At 38.1% G+C, this 11,416-nt stretch overlaps 1 protein-coding gene across 1 annotated transcript; it reads right to left on the bottom strand.

Annotated features, from left to right (window-relative positions):
• Nucleotides 1-623: 623 nt before the first annotated feature.
• Nucleotides 624-9,914, bottom strand: LOC116457456 (vomeronasal type-1 receptor 5-like). The gene is given in 6 exon segments (XM_058430508.1): nucleotides 624-1,048; nucleotides 1,337-1,495; nucleotides 1,498-1,541; nucleotides 1,544-1,739; nucleotides 1,741-2,277; nucleotides 9,828-9,914. Coding segments are annotated over 6 exon segments (1,173 nt in total). The 3' UTR covers nucleotides 624-898.
• Between the last annotated feature and the right edge of the window lie 1,502 nt (nucleotides 9,915-11,416).

The following is an 11,416-nucleotide window of genomic DNA, read 5'->3' as shown; positions in this document are numbered from 1 at the left end:
GGTGGCAGACGCCTGTAATTCCAGCTACTCCAGAGGCTGAGGCAGGAGAATCGCTTGAACCTGGACCTCCTTGGGAGGCTAAGGTGAAAAGATTGCTTGAGCCCAGGAGTTTAACACTAACCTGGGCAACATAGAGAGACCCCTATCTCAAAAAAAAGAAAATTTGTATTTGCTTCTTCCAAAAGCCCCATGCCCTACAGCTGGGGCATTTTCAAATTAATGTCTTTGTTTAGGTTTTCCTTGACTATGCTGGGTAAATATAACTCAAAACCAACAGATCCTCCGCTTGAAGGCAGAGGTTGCAGTGAGCCGAAATCATGCCATTGCACTCCAGCCTGGGCAAGAAGAGCGAAACTCCATCTCAAAAAAAAAAAAAAAGAAAGCCTATGGACATATATGATTGACGTATAAAATGTGATCAATTATTACAAGTACTTTTCTGCCATATTATAAAAGTTTCTAAATCAGATGCAACAGAGATTAGTAATACCCGTTAAAAATTTACACAGAGACAAAATATCATGTGACATTTAAAAACCCTAGGTGATGGCCAATTTCATTTTTAAGTCTTAATTTTCATCACTTCTTTTTAAACATTTATTCTTATTTTCTGACAACTTGTTATCTTAGTCCATTTACTGCTGCTTATAACACAATGCCTGAAACTAGGCAACTTCTAATGAAAAGGAATTTGCTTATTACAGTTATGGAAGGTCCAATATCTCACCAGATGATCAGAGCCTTCTTGCTGGTGGGAACTCTGTAGTGTCCTGAGGCAGCAGAGGGCATCATATGCCAAGGAGGCTGAGTGGTCTCTCTTCCTCTTCTTCTAAAGCCACCAGACCCATTCTCATGATACCCCATTAATTCATGAGTTCATGAATGGATTAACCTCTCATCACTTCTTAGTACTGCCACATTGGCCACTAAATTTCAACTTGAGTTTTGGAGGAGACAAATATTTAAACCATAACATTTGCAGAGTCTTGAATATTTGCTTATCAGCATAAATTAGCATCAAAAGACTAATTGTGGCCGGGCGCGGTGGCTCACGCTTGTAATCCCAGCACTTTGGGAGGCCGAGGCGGGCGGATCACGAGGTCAGGAGATCGAGACCACAGTGAAACCCCGTCTCTACTAAAAATACAAAAAATTAGCCGGGCGTGGTGGCGGGCACCTGTAGTCCCAGCTACTCGGAGAGGCTGAGGCAGGAGAATGGCGTGAACCCGGGATGCGGAGCTTGCAGTGAGCCGAGATCGCGCCACTGCACTCCAGCCTGGGCGACAGAGCGAGACTCTGTCTCAAAAAAAAAAGAAAAAAAAAGACTAATTGTGGCATAGCTATTGGCCACAATAACCTGGAACCACACTAGCAGAGAATCATTTATCCATGTCACACCCCTTGAAAATGAGAACATAAAGTCCACCCAATCTATGAAGACAAAACAACTCACAAGCAGTAAGATAGTCTGGGAGGCTCTTTTCACTGGTGAGACTCTGGGGGACAGGCTGGCTGTGTGAAGGCACTGAGATAGCCTCTTATGTCTGTATAAAATAATCACCATGTAGCCTCTTGAGAGGACCATGAACCCTATAAAGGTGACATCCCTCAAAGTCATTAGTGTGAAAAACAGTCTCCTGTGGGTGTAGCTCATGGGCAAAAAGGAACAGTGCTGCATGACCAACAGAAGACTGGCCCCGTTTCACTGGGGGTAGCCACAGTGTACAGCAGAAGATTACTACCAATGAGTATGTTGAGGACTCGTGAGAAGAGGAAGAATCCTAAGATGTGACTTGCAGAAGGATGTCTGAGCTTTGCCAAGGAGGAGATGCTGGGGCTGATGATGGTCTGGAGCACACTCAGGAGGCAGGTGGTGCAGATGGAGAGGCCCCTCATCACCTTGTTTAAAAAGACAATGACCTCACACCTAAGATCATCCTGAGTATTCTGCGAACCAAAAAAGTCTGAGGACACCAATATTGCCTGGGTGATGAGCAGCAGTATGTGGATGAGGGACAGGTGACTAATTATCATGTCAATGGACTTAGACCTGTGACTGAAAACAAAGGTGAAGATGTGGAAAAGAAGAAGGATGGTGTTTGCTGAAATTCCAAAGCTGGCTTGTGGATAAAAGATTTGTATGGTAATAAAACCAGGAAGTTTGATCATCTTAGAAGGAAAATTAAAGCAAAGGATATCTGTGGAGAAAAGCAAGAGATCTGATGAGAATAGCATAATTTCTGCCATGTTCTCAATAATAACCAATTTCAACAATCTCTATGATCTGGAATCCTTAGCTTCTAAACTACAAATATAGATTAAATCTTTATTTTATTTTATTTTTGAGATGGTGGAGTCTTTGTCGCCCAGGCTGGAGTGCAGTGGTGCAAGCTCAGCTCACTGCAACCTCTGCCTCCAGGGTTCAAGTGATCCTCTGGCCTCAGCCTTCTGAGTAGCTGGGATTACAGGCATGTGCTGCCACACTCGGGTAATTTTGTATTTTTAGTAGAGACGGGGTTTCACCATGTTGGCCGGGCTGATCTTGAACGCCTGACCTCAGGTGATCCACCTGCCTCGGCCTCCCAAAGTGCTGGGATTACAGGTGTGAGCCACTGCACCTGGCCTATAGCTTAAATCTGAATCATTTATTTCTCACCATCCAAGATTCAACTCAATCATGTAATTCTTTATTCTTATTTTGTTTATTTATTTATTATTAGTTTTTTTTTTAAGTAGAGATGAGGTCTCACTATGTTACCCAGGCTGGTCTCAAACTCCTGAGCTCAAGTGATCCTCCTGCCTCAGTCTCCCAAAGTGCTAGGATTACAGGGATGAGCACATCTAAGTAAAATTAAAATACTTAGCCATTTACCCCTCGTGTGTGTGTACACATGTGCTTGTGTGTGTGTATATTTTTTACATTATTTTATTTATATTTATTAATTAACAAGTTGCATCAATAGAATATTAATGTTATAGTTACAAAGTCAGTATTATATATAATAAATATTTTGAGGAGTCAAAATCAGTATAAATGAATATTGCATTATTTTATTTCTACACAATGCATAACTTTGCATATACTTAATTTATAACTCTGTTATCATAGGCCATGTGACAAAATTTGTGTATGAAACGTACAACTTCACTAAGATGAAAAAAGGTTATTAGGGGCTGGGTGCAGTGTCTCACACCTGTAATCCCAGCACTTTGGGAGGCTGAGGTGGGCAGATCACGAAGTCAGGAGATCGAGACCATCCTGGCTAACACGGTGAAACCCCATCTCTACTAAAAATACAAAAAATTAGCCGGGCATGGTGGCGGGCACCTGTAGTCCCAGCTACTCGGGAGGCTGAGGCAGGAGAATGGCGTGAACACAGGAGGCAGAGCTTGCAGTGAGCTGAGATCGTGCCACTGCACTCCAGCCTGGGCGACAGAGCAAGACTCCATCTCAAAAAAAAAAAAAAAGAAAAAGGTTATTAAGAAACTTTGGAATTCATGAATGAGAACTAATTTCCAAAACCATGGTGCAGACTATCACTTGTTTGGCAAGTGAATTGGATATACAATTTAGTTCACAGTTCTATCCTATTACTAGAATGTTTATAATTCAAGGCATCTATGTCATTGTAGACATGAAATAGGAGGAAGGAGATGGAAAATAAGCTGGAGAAGTTCTACCATGAATAGAATGTAATTCTAATGGGAAACTCACATTTCAAACTTCTCTATTTTCCTGATCACTACAAAAATTATGAGAGCAAGTGTTAGGAAGGATGTGAAGAAAAGGAACAGGTTACACTGTTGGTAGGAATGCAGATCAGTACAACAATTATGGAAAATAGAATGGAGGTTTAAATGTCCATACATACAAAACTGAAAATAAAATTACTATATATTTTAGCATTTACCTAAAAGATTTGAAATCCCTCCCATGTTCATTACAGAACTATTCACCATAGTCAAGTTATGAAATCAACCTAAGTGTCTATCAACAGACAAATGGATAAAGAAAATGTGGTATACATAAAAAATGGAGTACTATTCAGCCTTAAAATAGAAGGAAACTCTGTCATTTGTAACAATACAGATGAACCTGGAGGACATCGTGCTAAGTGGAATAAGCCAGATACGAAAGACAAATACTTTATGTTCTCACAAAATGTAGAATCTAGAACAATTAAACTCATAGAAACAGATGGTAGAACCATGGCTATAGAAACTGGGGGACATGGGGAAAGGAAAGATGACAGTCAAAGGGCACAAAATCTCAGTTAGATTGGGGGAATAAGATTTTTTTAAATGAGATTTATTGCACAGTGTGGTAAATATAGTTAATAATGCATTGTAAAATTCAAAATTGCTGAGTAAATTTAACATACTCTCACCATAAAAATGAAAATATTTGAGGTGATGAACATGTTAATTAGCTTAATTTAATTATTCCACATTGTCTTAATAAATTATAACATCACTTTAGACCCTATAAACATATAGAATTTTAAACTGTCAATTTACATTTTTTAAATAAGTAAGACTTCCGTTGTTTAAACAATTTGCAAAGTTTATCCCCTGACTTTGTTTGCACCCCAGGTTAGTGAAAGGGCATAGAATACATTCCGCTTTTCACATTCAAGGCCTTGAAACTGTCAGCTGAAGGAAAACGAGCTATTTAAAATCTACAGTCCAGGTCTCAGCTTCATTCTAAATTCAGTCGGTCCTTGTATTAGTTCATTTTGTGTTACTATAAAGGAAAACCTGAGGCTGAGTAATTTATAAAGGAAAGAGGTTTATTTTGGCTCACAGTTATGCAGGCTGTACAAGAAGCATAGTGCCAGCATCTGCTTCTGGTGAGGCCTCAGGAAGCTTCCAATCATGCTGAAAGGGGAAGGGGAGCAGGCGTGCCACATGAGTGAGAGAGAAAACAAGTGAGGGAGGAGGTCCCAGACTCTAACAACCAGGTCTCATATGAACTGATTACCATAGGAAAGGCACCAAGCTATTCATGAGGAATCTGCCCCCATGACCAAAACACCTCTCACCAAGCCCCGCCTCCAACACTAGGAATCACATTTCAACATGAGATATTGAGGGGACAGACATCCCAATTATATTCTTAATGTGATCAGACGGCACACATTTTCAGGGAAAGAAGGAGGACTTTTTCCACTTTTAACAAGTACAAGGAGGCTCTGAAATTTTATCCATGCATGGCTTTAAATATAGATTTTCTCCTATTCAGATTTCCTGAGATTTCATGCTTCACTTCCTGGGAGCCAGGAAAGACAAATCTTTGCCATATTGACTTTGTTCTTTTATTCATCTTACTTATGGTCCTACTATAATTTTATTATCCTTTGAAAGCAACTAATTATACAGAATATGATGGACATATTGTAAACCACCCATTGTCATTTGTGGCAAATTATCTGACTTTTTTTGTGAATGCATTTTTGATGAGTGAATTATAATTTGAGACTTTGAAAGAAAGAAAGTGCATTATAAATTTACTGATAAATTGTTTTTAACAAGAGGTGGAAAACATTTGAACTATTTACTCTTATCTATTAATACAATTAACAGACTACTATAAAATATGTTCTCACTCACATCTTGAGACTTTAGGTAATTAAAACAGTAAAACTGAAAGAATTTTTAATAAGATACAAAAATGAGGCTTTGTATTATCTTCTAATAAAATATGAGTCACATTTCTAAGTGTAAAATCAACTAAATCACCAAGCAAAAGATGAGAGTTCCAGATATATGTCAGATATATTAAAAAGGCATTGTCTAATTACAGTGATTAAAAAGATGACAAGATAGTCATCTGTTCAAATGTATTACCCTATGCAATTAAAAAGAACCAAGCACTATTATGTGACAAAATTAAAATAATCCTGCTACTTTTCTTTTTCTACATGATATCTTTAGGACATTTCAAATAAAATAAGAATTCCCTAAATTTCAAAGAACTTAGTGAGAAGGGAGTATAAAGGAAGATAAAGGCCTTTAGAAGTAGTAAATGCATAAACATTTTAAAGAAACAATATTTATTTAGTGTAAACATATTCTACCCCTGATTTTAGAAATTTTGTATCAAAAAATAATTCAAGTTGAATTTGCAGTCAGCCTGACATTCAGTTTTTAAAGTCACAAAACAATAATACAAAAATGTTCACTCAAATAAGTTATAAAAAACATGGAAATTGATGGTTTCTGTAAAGATTTTTGCTGAGGTAAGCTTTTTATGTAAAAGGCTTAATCTTCTGAATTAATTAATCTAACTGAATTTAAATTAATTCACTAATTTATTAGACTCTGAGAATTCTCCTAAGTTCTTCTACACCTTAAAGATAAAATCCTGCCTCCCATGTCTGCCTGAGTGGGCTGTGGAGGGTGAATCACTGAAGTCCAGACCTTAGACCTGATTCATTTCCTCCTGTCTCCTACTCACAACTTCTCAGTCTGAGAAATAAAGTGACACTTACCTAACAAGGTTTTGCAGGTGACTCTTTTCTTGTGAAAGGAGGGCTACCCTGTAGTTATATGGAAAGAACATCATTAACTTATCTCTCTCTAGACATGCAATTTTCATGTTACTTCTGAAAGCATAATCATGCACTGTTGTTTGGGGAAAGAGGGAGTACCAAAAGAGAAAAAAAAGCATTTATTTTTCTTACAGAGTAAAGCAAAGTAAGCAGGAACGTTTCACTTGAAAAACTTTTTGAATGTCACAGTCTTCAATTTTCAAGTCTGGGGTATTCACGTGTTTCCAATCATGACAAGCAAAACTAAATTCTGACAACATGACAATAAGCTCAGGTACATTCAGATTTAGAAATAGAAATCTAAAATCATAATTTTATAAATATAATATACACATTAGCTCTAGTCTCTGAAATGGCTAAAAGCATCAGTCATAATGAGCATGCCTTATAGCCAGATTTTGATTTCTAAGTATGATTTCCCCTCTAAAGCTAACCATGATTGCTTGACTTTAAGAAGGTAATGTGTAGAGCGAGTTTGTGTCAGAGAGCAAGCATTCCAAGACCAATATATTATATAAAAAACACAGAGAAGATAGCGTTAAGATCTTCCAAAGGTGAATCTGGGGAGATTTTATTCTCAAAATGAATAATTACAAGAAACCTTTACAGATGAATTAATACACATATTTTTTACAAATATTTCCCCCCAAATCAAAGAGGAGGTCACACTTTCCAATTAATTCAATGAGGCCAGTTTTACCCATACCAAAATCAAATCAAAGACACCACAATAAAATAAAACTACAGGCCAATGACTCTTATGAATATAGATACACAAAGTCCTCACAAAATACTCGCAAACAGAATCCAGCCAAATAGGATTTCCCAAGTGTGCAAGATATTTTTAACATCCAAAAATCATTAATGTAATATACCATGTGTTAGTTTTCCATGACTTCTCTAAGAAACTACCACATGCAGCCTGAAACGGTGGCTCACGCCTGGAATCCCAGCACTTTGGGAGGCTGAGGCAGGCAGATCACTTGAGGCCAGGAATTCGAGATCAGCCTTGCCAACGTGGCAAAACCCTGTCTCTACTAAAAATACACACACAAAAAAAAGTTAGCTGGGTATGGTTGTGCATGCCTGTAACCCTAGCTACTCAGGAGGCTGAGGCAGGAGAATCCCTTGAATCCGGGAGGTGGTGGTTGCAGTGAGCTGAGATCGTGCCACCAGACTCCAGCCTGGTCAATACAGTAAGACCCTGTCTCATAAAACAAAAACAAAAACAAACAGAAAAACCCAAACTACCACATGCTGGATGTCTTAAGCAGTAGAAATTTACACTGGAGGCCAATGTGTCAACAGCATTGGTCTTTCTGAACACTGGGAAATAAGAATCTGTTTTAGGCCTTCTTTCCGGCTTCTAGGTGACCATCGTCTCCACACTGTCTTCTTTTTATGTCTATCTCTGTGTGCAAATTTTTTTTTATAAGGACACTAGTCATATTGAATTAGGGAACTCCTAATGATCTCATGTTTGTCACTTACCTCTGTAAAGATGCTATCTGCAAATAAGGACTTATTCTGAGGTACTGGGGTTAGAACTTCAGTATGTAAATTTTTAGAGGATGCAGTTCAACGTATAATACACCATATCAATAGAATAAAATTAATTGTATTTCTATACGCTTGTAGTGAGCAATCCAAAAATGAAATCAGGAATATAATTACATTTGCAATAGCATAAAAAAGAAAAAAACTAATAAATTTAACAAATAAGTTCAAAACCCACAAGACATTGTTGAAACAAATTAAATAAGATCTAAATAAAGGAAAAATATCTCATGCTCCTGGATTGGAAAAAATATTATTATGAAAGCAATAGTCAAATACAATATGCAAATGGCTAACAAGCTCATGGAAAAGTGCTTAATACTATTAACTGTTGGGAAATGCAACTCAAGACCACAAGATATCACTTCACAACCACTATGATTGCTATAATAAGAAAAACCAAAAATGACTAATGTTGGTAAGCATGTGGAGAAACTGGACTCCTTTTTACATTGCTGGTGAGATTGTAAAATGGTGCAGCCAATGTGGAAAACAGTTTGGTTTTCCTCATACATTAAGCATGGAATTATCATAGGATCTAGCAATTCCACTCCTAGGTATATACACAAAAGAACTGAAAACAGGTGTTCAAACAAAAGTTTCTGCATGAATGTTTGTAGCATTCCTAGTCACAATAGCCAAAAAGTGGAAGTTATCCAAATGTTCATCACAGATGAATGGATAAACAATTTGTGATGTATCTATAAAATGAAAATGAAGTACTAATATATGCTGCAATGTGGATGTACCTGTTGAATATTATGCTAACTGTAAAAAGCCAGTCACAGAAGACTACATAGTATATGCTTTTGTTTATGTGAGATGTCTAGAAATGCCAAAAAATGTAGAGACAGAAGTTAGATCAGCGGTTGCTCAGGGCTGAGATAGATGGGAGTATTGAAGGGATTGCTCTAACAAGTACAGGGCTTCTGTTCATGGTGGTAAAATGCTCTGTATTAACTGTGGTGAGGGTTGCACATATCTAAGAAAATAAACTCCATTTATTTTAATATATATATATAAACTGTGATACATTAATTCAATCTCAATAAAGCTGTTTAAAAATGAATAATAACTGGAACTGATTGAATGACACTGCACATAAAATATCCATGAGTCCATTCTCAGTGTTACCCAAAGAAAAAGAAAGATATTTGCATGCTATAAGTATCACAGCAGAGATGAAAGACTAATGATCAATTTAATCCCTCTATTTATTACTCTTAGGATCTCTAATGGTGAGTAATCAGACATTATGTGCTACATGGCTTTTATACTGTGTAAAGTTTTAGTAGCTTGAAACAACATACATTTATTATGATACAGTTTCTGTGGGTCAGGAGTCTAGTACATTTTACCTGGGTCCTCTGCTGAGCATTTCACAAGGCTGAAATCAAGGTATTGACCAGTTAGACCCTTGTCAGGAGGCTCCACTAGGGAACGATCCCCTTCCAAGCTCCCGTGGGTTGTTGGCAGCATTCATGCCCTAGTGGGCTGTATGACAGAAACCCCCATTTTCTTGTTTGATGTTGGCTGGGATTACTCTTGGCTCCAAGTGGCCACTCTTGAGTCTTGGCTATGTGATCCCAAAATAGGACTGTTTGCCCCTTGAAGGCCAGCAGGAGGACCTCTGATGCCACCGCTTTTATCTCGTGAGAACTTCCTTCATTATGACAGGCGCACTCAAGATACTCTCCCTTTTGCTGAATGCAAAATCACCTGATTGAGGACCTTAATTACATCTTCAAAATCTTTTTTGTTTTGGCCGTATAACATAATATAATCAATGTAGTGATACTCCATCATGTTAACACTACATTCAAGAAAGTGGATAATACAAGCTGTATACACAACAGGGCAGGAATCTTGGTGTCCATCTTAGAATCCTAGCTACCACATTTGCTTGCTGCTGTATTGTAACCACATGAAGAATACGGCATCAAGTATTAAGTCATTCTTCCAACGACATTTAACCTCAATTAAATCAGACCTTTAGATATGAATTTTACTGTCCAGGAAGTAGTGGTTATAGAGGAAACAAGGTGTCATATTGTCCCTGATAGCTGCCACACAGTGTATATTCTAAAAGCAAAGACTTTGAGGACTGAATTGACATTGAAACCAGAGCACCCAGAAGGGGATTTATTGAAATATTCAAATTTTCTAATCTTTCATTTATTAATATGGACATTTGTATTTTCTAGCAATTTATAAATTTCCTTTACATTTTAATATTTATTAGCATATATTTCCTTATGGTAAGTTACTTTAATGCTTTAGGAGATCTGTGTTACTTATAGATGTTTTACTATATTTCATTTATGTCTTATTTTATTTGTTCCATCTTCCTTGAGAATATTATTTCAAACAACTTCAAAACATTATTTGTTTTCTATTTTACTAATTCCTACTCTTTGATTATTCTTCGTTTTGGGGGAAGTGTAGCTATTTTGTTGTTCTCCTAACCCATTATTATTATTATTATTATCATTATTATTATTGTTATTTTGAGACAGGGTCTTGCTTTGTCACCTAGGCTGCAATGCAGCGATGCTATCAAAATTCACTACAGCCTTGAGCTCCTGGGCTCACGCAATCCTCTTGCCTCAGCCTCCCATGTAATTGGGACTACAGGTGCGTGCCCCCACACCCAGCTAATTTATTTTTATTTTTATTTTTAGCAGAGATGAAGTCTCACTATGTTTTCTAGGCTGGTCTTGAAATTCTGGGCTTAAATGATCCTTCTGCCTCAGCCTCCCAAAACGTTGGGATTACAGGCATGAACCACCATGCCTGACCTAAAGTATTTTTTGAAAGACTAAATATTTTGTTAAGTGTCTGAACCAAAACCAAACCAAACCACACCAAATCATGACAAATCACAACAACGAAAAACAATAAGTACTTTCTCTCCCAGTCTTTGCAGTCCGGTTCTGTTCTGGGGCACTCCTTTGGTGGAAGGTGGTGGGCGGTCCTTTCTCCCAGAGCTCCCAAGATGGTGGCAAGGCTTGTGTTCTCTGACCTGGGGTTCTTGGCCTCACAGATTCCAAGGAATGGAATCTTGGGCCATGCGGTGAGTGTTATAGCTCCATTAGAAGCTGTGGGTCACGGAAGAGAACCGTGGAACCCAGTGACTGGTGTTCAGCTCGATTAGGACGAACCTGGACACTTAGCTGTGCAGGGACAATGGCAAGCCTTTAGCCCTGGGAGCGGCAATGGGCGCCTCACTGGATCAGGAGCGCAGCGGACTCCCTGCTGGATCCGGAGGGATGGAAGTCAGCGGCGGGTCTGCGACAGCGGCAAACAGT

Source organism: Hylobates moloch, unplaced genomic scaffold, assembly GCF_009828535.3.
Source record: "Hylobates moloch isolate HMO894 unplaced genomic scaffold, HMol_V3 SCAFFOLD_18, whole genome shotgun sequence".
NCBI classification, from domain to species: domain Eukaryota; kingdom Metazoa; phylum Chordata; class Mammalia; order Primates; family Hylobatidae; genus Hylobates; species Hylobates moloch.
This window is presented reverse-complemented; position numbering and strand designations above follow the sequence as displayed.